General features: G+C 57.7%; 1 protein-coding gene across 1 annotated transcript in view; it reads left to right on the top strand.

The window, feature by feature from the left end:
- The window catches only part of OAF (out at first homolog), an 18,091-nt gene extending 1,132 nt beyond the window's left edge, over positions 1-16,959 (top strand). Inside the window, exons 2-5 of the mRNA XM_049641036.1 lie at positions 2-211; positions 13,137-13,271; positions 14,169-14,349; positions 15,890-16,959. Coding sequence (XP_049496993.1) covers positions 2-211; positions 13,137-13,271; positions 14,169-14,349; positions 15,890-16,155 — 792 coding nt within the window. The 3' untranslated portion in view covers positions 16,156-16,959. The remainder of the gene's footprint in view (position 1; positions 212-13,136; positions 13,272-14,168; positions 14,350-15,889) is intronic.
- Positions 16,960-19,610: the final 2,651 nt, after the last annotated feature.

Raw genomic sequence — 19,610 nt, 5'->3', positions numbered from 1 at the left:
GCTGCTGCCGCTGCTCGGGCCGCTGCTGGGGGCGCCGCGCGGCGTGGGCGCCGGGCCGGGCGCGCCGGCCGAGCTGCGGGTCCGCGTGCGGCTGCCCGACGGCCAGGTCACCGAGGAGAGCCTGCAGGCGGACAGCGACGCCGACAGCATCAGCCTCGAGCTGCGCAAGCCCGACGGCACCCTCGTCTCCTTCACCGCCGACTTCAAGAAGGTGAGGCACCGTCGCTCGCCTGGAGGGCCGTGGGAGCCCGGGCGCCCGGGGGTCCCCGGTCGCACTGAGGCCTGCAGGTGGAAGGCGGGCCAGGAGAGGGGAGAGACTGAGCCAGGGTCGTCGGGGTCCCCGGCGCCCAGATCCGGCCCCTTCATTCTGCTGGAGGAAGTCCTCCGCCAGCCCTCCAGCCCTTCACCCCCTTGCTCTGGGTGCCCAGGCCCTTTCTCTCTCCCTGACTCCCAGCCTTCTGCCCACTTCTCTTCCAGCTCTCCCAGAGCCCTCCAGGTGCGGACTCTCCTTCAAAAGAGTTGACTCCCTTCTTGGAGTCATTTCCCTGTGCTCTAGAGGAGAAAGTCCTGGGCTGGCAATCAGAGGTCCTGGGTTCTTGCTGTGTGATCTTGGGCAAGTCCCTTTCCTTCTCTGGGCCTCGTTTTTCACCTCTGCACAGGTCAGTGAGGTGGCTTCAGGCCCCTCAGCTCTGACATCTTGGAGTCTATGAACCAACTCTCGTGTTGCACCGTTCTAGGCCGGAGGCATGGCGGGAGGGAGGCCGGGAGGTAAGAGCTGATTGTCCCTTGTCCCTCCGGGACCAAGGAGAAGCTACCTCTGCTCCTGGGTCTGGAAGGCTGGGAAGCTTGAAGAAGGAGAACCTGGGGAGAGGCCCTACGTGAGGTCCCCGCACTCTGGGAGAGTTGCCACTCCTTACCGCGCCTGGCAGGACCGCTGGCCAACCTCCATGTTTTGGCCCAGATTTCAGGAAGGGGGCAGAAAGCAGCCCCTATTCAGTATGTGTAAGGAACCAGAAGGTGGACGTGGCCCCCAAGGTTGTTGGGGTTGGGGGGAGACTGGAGGAACTGGGGGGTTATCAGTAAATGGGCCTGGAAGGGCAGTGAGTGACTAACGGTGACCCAGCAGCAGGAATTCTGGAAGGAAAGAGGGTGGGTGAGGAGTAGGTACTTGAAAGGAGTCTCCTGATACACACACACACACACATGCACACACCAGCCCCTCTTCTGATAAAAGGAGGCCCTGTCTCTGGGGAAGTGGAGAGGTGAGGCCAGTTAGATAGCTGGGCAGCTGGAGAAGTTCAGGGCTATAGAGCCTCGCCCAAGCCATCTCTCTCTCCTCCCTCTTAGAGAGTGGGAGCTTGAGAGGAAAGGAGCAGAACTTGGGGAGGCAGCTAGGGACCCAGCAAAACTGCCGTAGAGAAGCATGGGGAGGGGATCCAGTGGACAGCGGAGATAGGGCTTGACTGCCGACCTGTCCCAAAACTACTGAGTTGTCACTGACATGGGACATAGGTGGACCATGGGGTGTGGGTGGTCATCCCAGCTGGGAAGACTTTGTGGCCCTTCCTTACTCAGTAGGCCCAAGCTAGGTTCTCACATTCAGGTAGAGGCAGGTGGGTTTGTGTGTGGAGAGAAGGAAGCTGGCGGGGCCAGAATACCTCCTGCCTCCCCACACCTAAACTCAGGGGAAATTTTGTCAAATGCTTTCTTTTCCTGGGAAATCCCAGAGTAGCCAGACCCCTCAGGGGGCGGTGGTCTCATCTTCCCCTCTAACCTTCCACTGAAGCCCTTTGTACTTGAGAGTGCCCCGCTGGCCAGGACAAGAGTCTCCTAACCTTCCTGCCCAATGCCGACTGTTTTATGGTAGCTGGAACCCTGGGGAGAGGCTTCCCTATTCCTGGGACCTCTTCAGCAGCTGAGGCTGTGGCTAGGACTTCAGTGAGAGACACAACGGGTAGGGCTGAGCTTTTATAGCCTCTGGCTGCAGCATAAACTTTTTTATTACTCTACCCTGTGGGCCAGGAGAGGGGAGTGCCCCAGTGGCAGTGGGGTGCGGAACTGGGGTCTGGAGCTGAGAGTTTAGTAGGGGGCTGACTGCCCAGTTGAAGAAGCCTCTTGGAGCTGATGGCAAGGGCCCCATTTTAATCCCCGCAGTGGTTCAAACCTCCACCCAGGTTTGACTCTAGTCCAGAGTCTGCTTTTCAGGTTAGCTTCTGACCCAGAACCTGGCCTTTCACACCCGCCCTGGCATCTCCTAATTCACCAGCAAGGACTGGAACTGGGGGCAGAAGGCACAGAAAGGGAACCCGCTCTCTAAGGGCTCTCCAGCTCCGGGTTTCTCATTTAGCCTGGGGCGGGGCATCATAGCCTTTCCCCCACCCAAGTCTCTGTCTACATTGGCCAGAGCAGCTTTTCTATGCGGATCCTTCCGTGGCCCTCTCAGTCCTCAAGGCCTTGTGCCCCATAGCCTTTGGCAGATTTACACAAGGTTCTATGTAGACGTAACAATTTTTCCCGTGGGAAGAAGTCTTGAACGTTGTGTTCCTTTTGTTTTGTGTACCAAACACCCCAGTCCACTTAGGAATGGCAATGTTTGCCATTTTCTCACCTTTAGGAGACAGTCCAGACCGAAATGAGATCGATACGGTTTAACCCTGGGGCAGGGGACTTGAGCTCTGCAGGCCTTCGTTTCTTCATCTGTAAAACGAGGGTGATGACTATGAAGTGAAGTGAAGTGCCCACTATGCGTCGGCTCCCGTGCTAAGCGCTCAAGAAATGGAAGCCGCTAACTTTCGTAATCGTTGCCCACATCACAGTGCAGCATGGGCCCTCCGTGCTGAGCCTGGACCCAGAGAGGTTGAATGATGGACCCAGAGTCAGTGCTGAGCCTGGAGGGGCCTTGAGCCCCTCATCATAACCTTCTCGAAGCACGGCGTGTGGGCGCTCTCCAGAGAAACAGAAACAACGGGCCGTAGAGTGAGATACACGGAAAGAGATTTATTACAAGAGATTGGCCCTCATGATCGTGGAGGCTGAGAAGTCCTACGATCTGCCATTTGCAAAAGCTGGAGGCCCAGGAAAGCTGGCAGTGCGGTTCCAGCCTGAGTCCCAAGGCCTGAGTGCCAATGTCTAAGGGCAGAAGACGGATGTCCCAGCCCGAGCAGAGAGAGCGCACTCACCCTTCCTCGGCTTTTTGTCCGATCCACAGCCTCCCCGGATGGGTTGGTGCCCACTCACACTGGCAAGAGCCATCTCTGCTACTCCTTCTGCCCATTCAAATGTTCATCTCTTCTGGAAACACCCTCACGGATACACCCGGCAGTAATGTTTGACCAGCCCTCTGGGCACCCCTTTCCCCCAGTCACACCGCAGCATTGCCGACCAGCCCCTCCGAGCACGGAGCGGTCATTCTTGGCCCACCAGAATATCCAGGGCTGCAGGGACTGGCCTTGTGCCGGATGCCCTTGGCCCAGCCTCTCCCCACCCCCAGCCCCCTCTCCCCAGCCCCTCCCACCCTCTCTGTTTGCCTCCACTGAGAGGCAGGGTTCTAGGACTGTCTGGCTCTCCCCACCCTGCCACGCTGGACCCGAAGGCGGCGAGGCAGTAACAGTAATCAGAGTAATCCGCTCGCTGTAGGACACGGAGCCTGGAGCCCAGGCAAGGATTGAGGATAGACTCCGCAGGTCGCTTGGAGCTATCAAGCGGCCCTCCTCTGTCGCTGCATACCCTGCCCCAAGGCTGCTGACCGTCAGGCAGACTGAGCTCTGGCTTTGAAAAAAGTGCCATGGCTCCGTGGCTCCCAGACTTCATGTCCGTTAGAATCACCTGGGTAGCTTTGGAGAATCCCGATGCCTGGGCTGCAGCCCAGAGCAATTCGATCTGATCTCTGAGGGCAACGGTATTTTTAAAGAGGCCCCACGATTTCCAGCAGGCAGCAGGTTCGGGAACCACTGGTATAGCTGTTCCAGGGAAGGGAGGGGACTTGGAGGCGGGGCCCAGGTTGGACTGGTAAATACAGGGAGAGCCCACACTCACTGAGCACTTGGCAACCCGTCATTCTACCCAGGGGAACCCTAATGTGCTTGAAGCAGCGAATAGGCGTTAGGCCTAATTCTACCTGCCTGCGGCACGCACACCGTCCTTCCTGATACACACCCAGTCGACGGTACTCTCCTTTATAATCCAAATCCCGTGGATGCAATTATACTTGTATGTACGTACTCACCGGGCAATATCTAATACCGGCCACGTCCCCACCCCCAGGCTCTAACCTGGCTTTTTGTCAGTCAGACCGCTTGGTCCCCGTCCCCCAGGTTGGTGTCCCCGTCCAAATTCTCTTTCCCCTTGGCTCCCTGGTCTGAGTGTCCAAAAGCTGAGGGAAGGGATGAGTCATGTTGCAGGCAGTGTGGTTTGGTGCTGACCGGAAGGGTAGGGTGGGCCTGAAAGATATGAGAAAGTCATGTGCAACTGTTTCAGGGCAGTGGGTGCAATGGGAGGGGGGAGGAAGGAACCACAGCCTCCAGAAGCATGGCAGGAGGGACCCTGAGGGGCTGTGCCGTGGAGCCAAGATAAGGGGAGCCATATGGTGGTGTGGGTCAGCTCAAGGTCACTCTGAAGGACCCAAGAAGAGTCCTTGAAACTTGAGCCCCGGCCTGAGCGCCGATGGGTGAGTGGGAGTCAGGAAGGAACAGTCCAAAGAGCACCAGAGCCCCCGCCTTAGGGGGCTCCTGCTTGGGGTGAGGGAGCAGCGTGGGAAGCTGCATGCTGTCAGATGTAGTCTGGAAGATGTGGAATGTGCAAATGACCGCGCGCTGCCGGAGGCTGTTTATTATAACAGGATGTCATGTCACACAGATGTCAGGCCGGAGAAGCTTTGAGAGACCAGTCTCCCCCTACCCTTTCTGTGTTAGGCCTCTGAAGTGTAGCAGCTGGGAACACAGGGTTGTGATGGACGGGCTGTCTTCTTGGGGAACGGAGGGCAGCAGAGATGCTTTCAGGAGAGGCCCAGGCTTTTCTGGGGTCCAGAGCATTTCCTCATAGGAGTTTACGAGAAGTGACCGGATGGAACAACCTGGCTTGTGGCCATGGGGCCCCCGGGGCTTACAGCAGTCCCTCTGCCGTGTCTGAGGAATTCTTCCATGGATCAGGGATCTAGAGCCCTGAGGGAAGGTTGAGATATGCTCCCTGAAGCTTGGCAAGCATCTCCCACCCCTGAATGCCAATGTCCAGGGGGAGTCCTAGCAAAAGATCCTGGGTCAGGCAGTGAAGACTCCCACCTGGAACCAGGGAGGAGTGGCCTCCTAGAAATAAGATGGGGAGAGGCAGGGTAGGGCTGTCTCTTTCACAGGAACGGTGCAGCCTCGTGATGAGAACCGCATGTCCCTGTATCTCACGCGCCAAGTGGTCCCTCAGGTCACACGCTGTTGGGTGCTTTCACGCACAGCCTCCTTTGATCCTCCCTACTGCCTCGTGAGGCAGGGGTTACCCCCATTTTGCAGATGTGCAAACTGAGGCTTCGAGCTCTGAAGTGACTGTGACAAGATCAAGTGGCTAATGACCCGGGATTAGGACCCAGGGATCTTTCCACTGTATGGCAGTTGACTATGTGCGCCATAACGTAAGTAGGCTTCTTCCAGAAGGCCGAAGATACCTGAATAGGGGAGGGGAAAGGGAAGAAGGAAGCTGACGGAAAACCTTCATGCAGAGGAACAGATCTACAGAGAAACCCTCCTCTCTACAGACCTGAGCTGGACCCCTACCCCCCCGAGCTCATAACCCCTGGTGGATTTGAGTATTGGCCCTTGGCAGCTTTGTGCCAAGAGGCTCTTCCTCTAGAGAGATGGGGATGCAAGGGGCGGGGGGTCCAGGGACCGTTTGTAAAAGATCTCACGGAGACCACTGAACACTCACTGTGTACATCTTTCTGCCCTTCGCCTGTTGTGCGTCCTGACGAGCCACTTGACCTCTCGGAGCCCCAGGCCCAGACACGGCACAGGCATGGCCGAGACACTAGCGTGATGTTCACGGTCCGGTGAGAAGTGAATCAGAGGCTGTGGCAAAGCAGAGGCCAGCGTAGGCTCGTGAGAAGTGAGGTAGCGGTGCCAGCCAGGGCCCCGGCAGGTCCCCCCTCCCCGGCTCTCCTTGCTCGCTGGCAAGCCCATTGTTCTGGCACTTTCCTTCTGCTCTAGGGGCCAGCGCGTCATTAGGCTCTTCCGTCCCTTAGGTTGGCAAGTGTTTAAGTGGCTGCCGCTGTGGGTTCCGATAAAGGGCAGGGAGCAACAGGCATTTGGGGCTGGGAATCCGGGTGAGAGAGGAGTATGGAGCCCCATCTTAGGAGCCCTGAGTCAGCGGGACAGTGGGGCACAGTCGATCCACATAAAGCCTCACATTGTTCCCCGGGGCAGTTGGAACAGTAGTGACCTTTGGGATTTGGCTCACAGAGAACTGGGGGCTCGGGGGGCTGGGAGGAGGGCAGAGGGCACTGTGCCTGACTGGTGGTGGTGCTAATGCCCCTTAACAAGAAGCTTTTGTCCCAGGACTGGCCCTGAGGGTATACAGACATCCCTGTAATGGGGGCAGCGTAAGTCCCTGGGCACCCGCCTGGGAATGTGCCCCGCCTGGCTTTGGGTTGACCCCATCCATCCCTGTTCCTGCTCGAGTAGATGGGGCAGAGGGGCCAAGGCACTCCCGTGTCTGCCCCAGGGCAGCCAGCGTGGGTTAGGAAGGTGCTGGTTCCGGGCTGCCTCTCCTCGCCGCCACGGTCCAACAAAACTGGCCCCTTCTTTAGCCATAAAGCGGCCCCAGCCAGGAGCAGAGGAATAAATATTTAGATTGGCTCAGCCCGGGCCTCAGAATCATGCGCTCTGGTGTGACGGGAAGGAGACAGAGATGGTCGAGGACACTCCCAGGAGACCGTGTCTGCTGTCCAAGAGCAAGGAGGGGTGGGGGGAGCAGGTGCTTCGCAAGGACCCTGGACAGAAGGGTGGGTGGCTGGGAGGGCACTGAGGGAGGGGGCAGCTCCCCACCCTGGCCCCCTTAGTTTTCGGCTCCCCATGGTGGAGTGCTGGGCTGGCGGGAGTTCTGAGATCGCAGAGGCCCCCTCCTCTCCCCAGGTGGGCTCTCTGGAGAAGGGGGCAGAGTGTGACAGCGGGGTGAGGACGTTGTTAGACCGTGGGTGAGGGAGTGCGTGAGGCTGCGTGAGAGACTCTGAGAGACACCACACTGACTCAGAGAAAGGGGTGAGGTGGAGACTCCACAGGCGGGGGGACACGGAGGGAGGCACTGCTCCTGTGAGCAACCGGCATGCGAGGCAGGGGGATGGGGAGGGGGGGGGGTTGGCCGTGTGCAGCCGAGCCGATGGGAGCCGGGGAGAGACAGGAGCCACTGCATGTGAAAGAGATTGTTCTAGAAGCAGCAAGTACGCGTGAAAGACTCCAGACGCGTGGCCCGTGAACGGGGGGAGGCAGGCGGGCATCCCTGCGTATCACTTAGGATCTGACTTGGCTGAGACAGAAAACCGCAACAGCGGCTGAAGCAAAAGAGAAGCTTGTGTCCCTCTCCCCCGTCTTATCTGAGGCTGGGGGTCGGCGGTCCAGGGCGGTGTGACCGCTCTGCTGTCATCGCAGCCGAACTCCTGTGTGCTCTGTCTGTAGCGTCGCTCCCCTTCCTTGACATTAAGCTTCCCCTGGGGCCTCTCCCCAGGAAGGCTGCACCTGGGCCTGGCACAGGATGTCTGCCGTTCAAGTGCAGAGGGCTGCCCGCCCCCCCGCCGCCGCCCCTGTGCTTCCCGGAGTGGCCCTCCACTGTCTCATGGGTGTTCGCCCGGAGCCCCAGCACAGCTGAGCCAGCACAGCCTTCCCTCTGGAGCTGCAGTGGATCTCAGAAGCACAGCCTGGCGGGGAGTAAGTGTGGAGAAGGAGGAGATCTGGACAAGGGCGGACAGGGGAGCTTGGTGGGGGGCGTGAAGGTCACTGGACTGTGAGTCGGGAGACCCGGGCTTCTGGTCCTGGCTCTGCAGCTGTATGACTTGTGGAGGTCACGTCCTCCGCTGGAACCTCACTGGATCGTGAGCTCAATGATCCCCTAAACCCTCTAAAAGCCACAATAGCAGCTGGAGGACTACCAGCCTTCTTGTTGGAGGCTAGGGAATTGATGGAGGCCCCGGAGCACACGTGCACGCATGCGTTCGTTCACTCAGCTGATAAGTGGCGACCCAGCTCTGTGCCAGACCCTGAGGCTACGGCATAAGTAAGGCCTGGTCTCCGCCCTTGAGCCAGGGGCAGGCCATGCAGGGCTTGGATGACTTGCTGCCCAGGCAGAAGATGCCACGTGAGGACGGAGTCCTTTGTCGATGTAGATCAGGTGCACGCGGGCCCGGCACAACTCAAGTTTCCGGTCCAGCTCGAAACCCGTGGCTTCCGGGGATCTGCTAGATGAAGCCCAGACTCCTTGGCTGGGCTCTCAGACCTGCTGCCCCTCCCCTCTCACCAGCTTCCTCCTTCGACCTCTCTCTCTGCCCTCCCTCACCCTGCCCTGCCCCTGGTGGTTTTCCCAGAATGCTTCCAGGCTCTCGTTTGTGGCCTCCTGCCTTCGTTTCTTTGTTGCCAGGCACTTACTGAGCACCTACTGTGTTCTAGGGGGTGGAGATGGCTGCAAATAGGATACTGCCCCAGGCTCAAGGAGATGAGTCCGGAAGGTACGGCAAGACAGGGTTGCAAACACAACAGGACTCGTGCTGTAGAGGTTAGGAGTTGGGGCCGGCTGAGTCTGCTGGAGGGTTGGTGAGGGTAGCATTGGGGGGGACGGGCCAGAGCAGGGGATGCGTTGGAACCCAGTCCTGACACACGGTAGGCAGATGAGGACAGGGCACCCCCAGCAGAGGAATCAGCTCATGGAAAGTGACATGGCCTCATCGCTTCTTCTGGGAACTACCAGCTCTTTAGCTGAATGCTCAGGTAGTCCAAGACGAGCTGTTGGTGAAGTGGATGCCAGCCTCTGGAGGGGTCTTTGAAGGGCATTAGGCATTAGGCAGATCAATAACAACATGGAGGGATAGATGGGGTGGGGTGTTAAGAGAGCGTCACATTTCCCTGTCTTCTGTAAATGCCCCTCTCTCTTTGCTAGAAAGCCCCCCAACATCCTTTGACTGCTAAGGAGCACTGAAATGTCCCTCACTCTGGGGAAGTCTTCCCTCCTTCCCTCCTCGCCTCCCTGCGCCATCGTTAAGGGGAAAACAAACGCCCCTCCATCCATCCTTTGCCCCATAGCGCGTATCATAAACCTCGACCCTCGGCCATTATTGGTGCACTGGCTTTGGTTGCGGGAGGCCAGCCTCTCCATGAGCCCCGTGAAGACAGAGGCCCCTGCCTTGGTTTTGGCCACTTCCCTGTCCAGCCTGGTGCCTGTGAAGGCCTTGCCCCAGGTCATGCTAACCAGTGCTCTCCCACGGATTTGCTGATTACCTGCCACTCCCAGAGGACTCCCCCGACCTCTCTGGGCCTCGGGTGCCTCTTTAGGAGAAAACCCTTTGCTCCTGCGTCTGCAGGTCTGGAATAGATCACAGTTGGAGCAAGGCCAGAGATGGCAACAATAATAGGGAGTTCAGCCCACTGTGTTCTGAGACCTTTCGCTCATTTTTCCCTCCCAATAATCCCTGGAGGTGTAGGCATTGTTAGTTTAACTCATTTAACAGATGTGGAAACTAAGGTACAGGGAGGTTAATTCACCCAAGGCTACACGGCCAGTATCAGCAATGCCAGGATTTGAATGTAGGTACTTCTGGCTACAGAGCCTTTGTCCTTAACTACTGTGCCGTCCCACAACCTATCTACTCCTGATGCTTACTTAAAACCACAGGCCAAGGGGGCTGGGAGGGGGGGGAACGGCCTGGGTGGCTCAGTCCGCTAAGCATCAGACTTCAGCGCAGGTCATGATCTCACAGTTCATGAGTTTGAGCCCCGCCTCGGGCTCTGTGCTGTCAGCACAGAGCCTTCTTTGGATCCTCTGCCCCCGCTCTCTCTCTGCCCCTTCCCCACTCGTGCTCTCTAAATTAAACAAACAAAGCCATAGGCAAAGGACTTCAGCAGACTCTGTCTCCACAGCCCCCTCACCACACCGGCTGCACGGCTCAGGTCTCTGCCCCCCTGCTGGCCGGCTCCCGTTGGGCTGGAGGGTCCTGGGAGCCCTATAGAAACTTCCTTGGCCTGGGCCTAGCATCCGGCCAGATGTTTGCTGAAGCAGGGGGACTTCTTCCCCTGCCCTTTCCTCTGTGCTGGAGGGAAAGGGGCCCCTGGGACCTTAGCGGTGAGTCTGAGGTGTAGAAGGTGGGAGGGACACTGGTCTACAGAGGTTCTGGGCAGGGCAGGCTGGCGGGCTAGGAGGGTGGTCCTGCCTCACGTCACCCTCATATCTGTGTCAGATGCTGCTTTTTGGTAGTCACGCTGAACCGTGAGTGGGAGCTGCCATACTCCCAGGACCTCCAGGCATGGCTGGGCCAGGGAACCGAGTTCTAATCCTGGCTCTGCCACTTGCCAGCTGTGTGGCCAAGGGCGGACCACACTGCCTATCTGGACCTGAGCTTCAGTTTCTCGAGCTGGGTGTCAAGGACACCTGGGAGGCACTGGTGCATTGTGGTTGAGAGAACACTGGCTTTGGAGTCAGACCGCCGGGGGTTAGAACTCTGGCCACGTTTCCTCCCGTCCCGTGACCTTGAGCAAGTAACCCGTTCCAAACTCAGTAATAATCATCCTCCCTACCTCCTGTTGTTGTGAGGATTTTAGACAGGACGATACATCCTCATAAGAACAGTGACTTATCCCTTCCAGTTATAAGCTTCAATAAATCTTTGCCCTCCACGACTAAATCTTCTCTCTCAATGAGAAATCCTCGTTCCCTCTCTTCGCTCCCAGTCAGATTCCCAATTTAGTGCCCCCATTTGCTGCCGTCACCAACATTGTTGTTTAATATAGAGGCAGGGGAGAAAAAAAAAAAAAAAACTCAAAGCAGGTTTGTTTGTTTTGTTTTGTTTTGAACCCTCCTGTCTGGTCTAAGAGTTCAAATGCTTTCTCTGAACGGTGGGCAGGTGATATCCCCAAGCAAAGAGACCACTCTGCGGCTGCCAGACCGCAGGCATTTGGCTGGGGTCTTGGAGAAGATGCTCTGAATATTCCAGATAAGGTTCTTTTAAAGAGTCATTGCTGAAAATAATGTTGGATCCTGCCTCGGGGTCCTGCCGGGGACACCCGGCTGCCCGGAGCCCTAGGAGGGGAAGTTTCGTATCAGGTCTCACCTGGCAGGAAGTGAGCCCCCAGTGGAAAATACACGAGCGTACCGGCCTCCGGTCTCCCCTCAGCCAACCTGAGCAAACGGAAGGAAGATCGGATGGCCCAGCCTGGCAGGACAAGGAGATTCCAGCCTCAGGGCCCAAGAACGGATTTCCTGTTGAGAGGAAGCTGGGTTAACCCAAGCTCTGATTCACCTTCCTTGAGATCTGGCATCGGAAAGAGCCCCGTGGAACCTCTGTCGCCAGCTGAGCCTCAGTCTCTCCTTCTGCAATACTGGTGGAAAATCTCCCCGCACGTGCCCACACCTCCCTGTGCTGGAGATCATTTGCAGGAGAGGAAAGTAAGAGACCCATCCCTGTAGTCAAGGGACCTCACAAGTGCACGGGGGTTATGGGATGGCAGCACACAGGCCACCTGTAACATTTGCTGATCACTGCCGGGACGAGACTTGAGATTGCGACAGCTAGCACCTACTGAGTGCTTACTGTGGGCGGGCGTTCTCCTGTGGCCTCCACACTGTGTTCACACAAGCCTACCAGGGAAATGCCTTATCGTCCCCATCTTGCCAGTGAGGCTTACAGAGGCTGGAAGATATGCCTGGGCGCTGGCTAATACAAGACAGAGTTGGGGTACGACCTGCCCTCACTGCCTGTACAGGAGCCCAAGGGGAACCTTGGCCCCTGTTTCAGAGCACTTATTCTCTAGTGGGCGTACCATACCCCCTGAGTCGCCGCGGGCTCTCCCAGTGGGCGAGGCCAGGGCACGTACGTCGAAAGATGAATAACTACACAGGCCTGTACATGCTCAGTGCCAGTGCAGGGTCATTGGGGTTCTAGAGGAGAATGGTCCTTGTGGCCAGGGTACCTCCCTGGCAGGGAGCATCATGACAGATCCGGACCACTTCTGAGTGGGGCCTGCTAATTTCGCACTGGGAGCAGTTAGCCAAGGCACAGAGCTGAGTGAGAGCAGGGGGACACCTTGGGTGCAGCTGGGTCAGAGCACAGCGTTCCAGCAGCCAGATTGGCAGGGGAACCCCATCCTGCCCTGTGGCCCCTCTCCCTCCTCCCTCTGCTCCCCTCCAGCCTCCCCCACGCACGCAATGAGTGAGTAACAGGAAGGAGCCATTGGCCTGCTGGTAATGCCATTAGTAACCCTGAGGGGAAAGGGGAAGTGGAGGGGGGAAGGGAAAGGTGAGCCATCCCAGCTCCCCCAGGCCGGAAGTTGGCAACAGCTGCAGCCAGCTTGGGCTGCGTCTGCCCTTAACCCCGTCCCATGCCCACTACCTCAATCTGAGATGGGATGGCCAGGGGCCTGGCCGATTAGAAGCACTGGGGGGCATGTTGAGAAGCACCAGTTTCTAGGCACCGCCCCCCTCACCCCACCCAACCTACTGACCAAGAATATGAGAAAGACTCTGGGATCTGTACTTGTAAAAAGTTCAACCCCTCCCCTATTATGGCCTGGTCAGGTAGTTCTAGAGGCTGTGACCCACCCTGATCAGGGTGACGCGGGTGCCACGGAGGGGCGGCATCAGCCTTGAAAGAGCCAGGTACCAAAAACAGGGTGCTGTTTCTTTCAAGGTGAAGTTCTGTACTTTTTAAACAGTTCTGTTTTGAAAAGACTTTTTAGTGGTTCACCATGTGAATTTTCCAGGGGGCTCTGGAACATCTGGGGTGTGCTCTTTCGAGTCATGGGTTTAAATGGGAAAGATAAAAATTCCTAGACCAGCAGGAGGGAAATGTCCGTCGCGGGGCGGTGTCCAGGCACGTGTCCTGTCCAAGGCCTGGGCTGAGCGCTGGGTGGGAGGCCCCGCCCACTCCAGCTGGTCCCCATGCTCCTGCCCTTCCCCGTTAGGACGTGAAGATCTTCCGAGCCCTGATCCTGGGGGAGCTGGAGAAGGGGCAGAGTCAGTTCCAGGCACTCTGCTTTGTCACCCGGCTGCACCACAATGAGATCATCCCCAGCGAGGCCATGGCCAAGCTTCGGCAGGTGAGTGCTCACTTCGAGCCTTCCCTGGCCCAGCTCCTGCCCCAGAGCCCCCAGCCCTGCAGCCAGCCCCAAGCCTGAACCGCACCCCGACCTCACTCTCCCACCCAGCCCCTGACCCACCCTCACCCCCGGCGCCCCACTCTCACCCCGTAGTCCTGAACCCCTGATATCGCCCCAGGCCAGACCTAACCCCATCACCCCAGATCGCTAATCTGCACTGACCCCCAACTGCCAGATCCCTCCAGCCTCCTGATTTCAGCTCCTCCCCCTTTATGGTGGAGATTCTGGGCTTGGACTCCGAGGTCAGATATGCCTTCAGACCCAGCGCCACCCCCCCGTATCCCGGGGACGTTGCACACGTTGCCTTCCAAGCCTCTACTTTCCTATGGAGAAATGAGTTATACTGAGAATTAAATGAGAGCATGCATGGAAAGTGTTCAGCGCAGTGTTCAGAACCCTTCAGCCCGTTGACCTGCTCCCTGTCCCTTCCTGGCCCCTGGGCCTCTCCCCCAGCCTCATCTGTGTTCCCTAAACGAGGCCCTCCCCTCCCTTCCCGGTCCCAGACTCTGTTCTCTGCCTGTTGGAAGGTGTGGGACCCCGGGGGCATCTGTCCTGGGCCAGCTCGCCCGGCCGCCACCTCCAATACCAGCCCTGATGACTGTCAGAATTCTCCGTCAGCCCCAGACGCCGGCCAGTGGCCAGCTGCAGAGGCTCGGCTGAGCCCTGGGGATTGGTGTCTCCAGAAGCTGGAGGAGAGGCCGGGTGCCCCTAGACTGCCAGCCTGCCCCAAGGTTCTGAAGGCAACCAGCCCTGGCCTGTCTGACTCTCAGCGATTAGGCAAAGCAGGGCAGGGAGCATTCGGAGGCCGGGTGGGAGTGGCTGTTCCTCTCCACACAGAAGAACCCTCGGGCAGTGCGGCAGGCTGAGGAGGTGCGGGGCCTAGAGCACCTGCACATGGACATCGCCGTCAACTTCAGCCAAGGGGGCCTGCTGAGCCCCCATCTCCGCAACGTGTGTGCCGAGGCCGTGGATACCATCTACACCCGCCGGGAGGACGTCCGCTTCTGGCTGGAGCAAGGTCAGCTTGGGATCACATCACCCAGGCGAGAGCGCGGTAATGAGATGCGGGAGTTCAGAGGAGAGACCCCGAAACCAGGTTGGGGTCGGTCAGGGCAGACTTCCTGGAGGAGGTGGTGCCCGTGTGGCTCTCCGGGGAGAGGAGTCAGCCAGATGAAAGCGACCGTTTCCAGGTAGGGACCCACAGACCTGTGACTTCCCAGGTCGTGTGGAGGGAGATACCCAGGCAGCACCCACCTCATTCCTTCCATTAGTGAGAACACAGGACCTCTGTCGGGGGAGGGGGCACAGGTATCAGGGTCGGCACCCACTCCTCCCTGCCCACCCCTGCTGCCCCCCTCTCTCCTTTCCTTCATGCCTTCCCTGGTGCCAGCATCTCTCTCCCGTCTCTGGTGTGGTCCCTGCCTTTTGGCCTGTGTGGCTTTACTGCTGCCCCATTTCCTGATTCCGTTCCCAGGACTGTCCTCAGGTCCTCTGTGCAGAGGGGACAGGGAGATGCCAGGCCCCTGGTCCTCTGCCCAGCCAGCTGAGCAGTAGAGAAGTGCCTGCCCTTCCCAGGGCACCACTGGATTTAGAAATGGCCAACAGGGGGAGCTGGGTGGCTCAGTCGGCTGAGCGGCTGACTTCGGCTCAGGTTACGATTTCACAGTTGGTGAGTTCGAGCCCCACCACAGGCTCTGCGCTGACGTCCTGGAGCCTGCTTGGGATTCTCTCCCCCTCGCTGCCCCTCTCCCACTCACATTCGCTCTCTTGTGCTCTCTCTCTCCCTCTCTCAAAATAAATAAACATTAAAAAAAAGAAATAGCCAAGAGCTGTACTCATGCCCTCCACACACACCCCTCCCAGTAAGCTGCACTCCAAACTGAGGTTCAAGCTCAGTACTGTCCCCCCGAGAGGCTGGTCCGTCCCGTGGCCACTGAGCCAAGCCAGGGGCCAGGTCACTGCTGTCTCCCCCAGCACCCCTGTGTGTACCCTGGCCACCCTGACTTCCCAGCATGTTTGTGCTGGTCCTTCCCTACCTGGCCCTCCTCAGATACCACCTCCTTTAAGAAGCTCCCCTCGATTTTCTATTCATTCTCCCCACGTCTCTATTCCATCACATCCTGGCATAGTGGTATTTTATTTTTAATTCTTTTTAACACTTACTTGTTTTTGAGAGAGACAGACACGAGCAGGGGAGGGGCAGAGAGAGAGGGAGGCACAGAATCCAAATCTGAGCTGTCAGCACAGAGTCCGACGGAGGGCTAGAACCCACGAACCATGAGATTATGACCTGAGCCGAAGTCGGACGCTCAACTGACTGAGCCACGTAGGTGCCCCTACAAGGAAGGCCTTGAAGTCAGAAAGACCTGGGCTCTATTCCCACTACTTACTGTGTGACCGCAGTGAGATCACTAAACCTCTCTGGGCCGGGTTTCTCCTCTATAAAAACAAGAATGGAAATGCTCAGCTCACAGGGCTGATGGGATGCCCCAAGAGGCCATGCGGGGCGGGCTCCTCCCTCCCTTTCCCCTCTGCTGATGCCCGCCTCTCTCCCGCAGGTGTGGACAGCTCCGTGTTTGAGGCTCTGCCGGAGGCCTCGGAGCAGGTTCACCTGTCCCGCTGCGGGCAGGTGGGGGATGGCGGGAAGCCCTGTGTCTGCCGCTACGGCCTGAGCCTGGCCTGGTACCCCTGCATGCTCAAGTACTGCCACAGCCGTGACCGGCCGACCCCCTACAAGTGCGGCATCCGCAGCTGCCAGAAAAACTACAGCTTCGACTTCTATGTGCCCCAGCGGCAGCTGTGTCTCTGGGATGAGGACCCCTAGCTGGGCTGGGGTGAAAGGGGGCCGTCTCTGAGTTCGCTGCTCTGGGTCCACCGCCCTTCCCCCAGCCACTGGAGGGGGTGGCCGCCCCCCACTGAGGCCTTATCTCCCTTCTCTTCCCTTGATCCCGGAGCCTCTGGCCCCATCACTCAAGACTGTGAAAAGGGGTGTGGCGTGGCAGGGGTTAACTCATGAAGGCAGCCCCCACTCCCACCCTGTGCCTCCCTTGGGGACAGAGAGAAGGGGGTTCTCCAGATGTGTCCCCCTCCCCTTCATCTCCCCTGAAGTGTTCTCTTTCAAGCAAACAAAATGTGATGGTCCGTGATTCTGTTGAACTCTTTGAAGGTTTAGACCCTAAAAGGTGTCTGTGCCTGTTACTTCGACCTCCCCCCCGGCCCCCCCCCCCCCCACACACACACGCACCCCCACTCCCCCATCTGGAAGGAGCTGGCCCCTCTGCACCATCAAATGCCCAACGAGGAGGGGACCACGTCCCAGCGAGGGGGCCGTCGGGGACCATTGCCATAGCCCCTCCGCCAGATCACAGTGCATTCTGCTCATTGCTGTCCTCCCAACACTGGGGCAGGTGAGGGCCTCCCAGCCCGGACACACACCACATGTGCCTTTCCCCAGACCCAGACTCTGTTGGGAGAGCAGGCCCCAGCTTCCCTCCTCGAGACAGAAATATTTTTTGTAAAGTTCTGGGGCGGGGGGGAGCACGAAGTATGCGGAAAACTTGAATTCCAGATTTTTAATGCAAAGTATTTATCATTTGTACCAGAAATAAAAGTTTAAATTTTTATTTGACAGCTCGTCTCAGAGTTCTGAAAGAACTCTTGGCCAATGCTGCCACCTGGTGGCAGGAGGGGCGTTCGCTCTGCCGGGGACCAGTCTCGACACACCGCTAAAGGCACCTGCTGTGTGCTCATTCGCTGTGCAGCAGGGAGTGGATGGACCCGGGACGTATTAGGGAAGGATAAGACAAAACTTCTGCACTTCAGAAGAAGAGACATAGATGAGCAAGTCAGACGGTAATAGTATAAATAGATTAAGGCAAGCAATAAGGCAAAAACCCCGGAACCAAACTGCCAGGGTCCAAATCCTGGCGTGGCTTATTTCCTGTGCAATCTTGGGTCAAGTCACTTTACCTTCCTGTGCCTCAGCGCTCTCTGCTATAAAATGGGCTTAATTGTGAGACTTACATGGGTGTTCGTACATCTGAAGTGCCCGGCACGATAGCGTTCATTGTATTCGCTATTATTAATATCGTTACTGTTAGTGAGAAGAGCAGGCATTTACTCACCTATACACCTGAGACGGCTAAGCCAGACATCCTGAAGGTCTCTGTGCTTCCAAAGTACCTTCCAGTTTGAAGAGACTGTAGTAGGAAGTGCCGAGGCGGGTGTTGGAGAACTTTCGGGAAGGAGGGATGGCGCAGGTTGAATTTATTGAGGGAGGTCTCCTCGACCAGATGGGATATGGCTTGAAGCTGGAGGGTGGTAGGCATTTGGCAAGGTGGAGGAGACTGAGCACAGGGCAGAGACAGGAGTGCTCCAGGGGTTCCACAGGGGACCCGAATCCTTAGGAAGGAGGAGACGGGAGAGTCAAGTCCTTCCTTGTCCACCTTGGAAAGGGAAACAGGCTTTCAGGATGTCCCCCTCCCCTTGAAGCCTCCCCAGAACAGGCTGCTGCCGCCCCTTGAAGCTGTATAGACCAGAGGGTTGTGGTGGGAGCCAGGCTTGCTCAGCCAGGGTCAAGTCAGATAGGTGGTGAGACCTCCTTCTCAGGTAGGCATGCCTCTTTCTGAACCTGTTTTCGAGGACCAGCTTTAGCTGTCCTTTGGGGGGGGGGGTGGCGGTTAGGAAGGGAGGTGTTCCTCCCCAGGCCCTTTCCTCCTTCCCCTGCTGCCCAATCCCAGCCCTCAGTCCTGAGCCCCAATCCTAGCTCTGGGTGGGGGAGGGGATTACTTGGAGAAGGCACCTCCCACTTCCCCACCCTGTCTGTGTGCCTTTTTTTACTGGAGGTGGAGTCCCAGGTCATATATGCCTTTTCACTCGCAAGTGGCCAAAATAATGCTGTTTTTTTCAAGAGTGCTTTTTTTAAAATGTAAGTTTGTTTTTAATGTTTATTTTTTCTGAGAGACAGAGCGCGAGCGAGCAGGGGAGGGGCAGAGGGAGGGAGACATAGAATCCGAAGCAGGCTCCAGGCTCTGAACTGTCAGCACAGAGCCCGACGCGGGGCTCGAACTCACGAACCGCGAGATCATGACCTGAGCCGAAGTTGGGTGCTTAACTGACTGAGCCACCCAGGCGCCCCTAAAGAGTGCTTTCCTGATCTTCCTTGGGAGTGACTCACACCTCCAAGCCTGTCTGTCCCAAGCAATGAGGGGGCGTCTGCACACTCATTACACTCCATTCTGCCTGGGGCCCCTTCTTTGGTATTAGGACATGGGGATGAAAATTAAGATTCCCTGAGACTTTGGGCTGACCCCATACTCAGGCCAAGTCCATGCTACCCCTCATTCCAAACGATCCTCCCAGCCTCCCAGCCCAGCTCTGTCAGGTGCCACCACTGCCTGCCACCTGTGTGGCATCAGAATCCCTTGGGAGCTCAGCCCATTGCCAGGGTCAGCTATTTGAGAAACACGCAGATCAGGCCTTATTTTCCTCAGGAGGCCTTTGTGCACGTGTAAAAACGTAACACACCTACAACGAGCGCTCCTTTCTCTGGCCCGTTAGAGTTTACAAAGTGACTTCCCATAAATGAGCTCACTGGCTCCTTGTAGCAATTCTGTGACACTTCGTGGACGCGGCTCACCAATACAATTATGTGGCTCGACCGGGTCAGACAGCCAGTTGGGCCTCCTTGCCCCTCAGCCTCCTTGCCCCAGGCATACCTACTAACCTAAATGGGTTATCAGATTGGCCAGCTGGAACCTCGGGGCAGCGGGGAGGGGAGAGGCACGAGGTACTCAGCACCCACTGGGGCCAGTCCTGCAACAGCAATCACCGAATACATGGGGGGGAGGGGGCGGTGCCCACAGGTCCTCTTCAACTAGAGCTGGCGGGAACAGGCCTCCTGATGGGTCCCTTTTGTCAAGGTAAGCAAGGCCCTGGGTGGGAGGCCAGGAGCCTAGGCCTTGGTGGAGCCTCTTCAAGCCAGAGAAGATAAACACTGTGTCAAGTTCCCCCGGGGAAGGGTGACCCCAGCCTGGACTGGGTCTTGCTGGGTTTTCTGTGGGTTTACTTCGGGTTCCTCTCCCTGCAATCTTAGTCAAGGGAAGGCTTGTCTTCGCCGAACCTCAGATGTGGTGGGTGGAGCCACGGAGAAGTCTGGCAAAAAGCGGGGGCCAGGACCGCTCCCAAGAAGCAAAGGTCGAGGGTGACCATGCCTACCTGGGAGGAATGTGGGTACCGACCTAGTCCCAGCTCTGTGCATTCTGGGGTGGGTCACCCCCA

The sequence above is a fragment of the Panthera uncia genome, chromosome D1 (genome assembly GCF_023721935.1).
Source record: "Panthera uncia isolate 11264 chromosome D1, Puncia_PCG_1.0, whole genome shotgun sequence".
In the NCBI taxonomy this organism is placed as follows: domain Eukaryota; kingdom Metazoa; phylum Chordata; class Mammalia; order Carnivora; family Felidae; genus Panthera; species Panthera uncia.
This window is presented reverse-complemented; position numbering and strand designations above follow the sequence as displayed.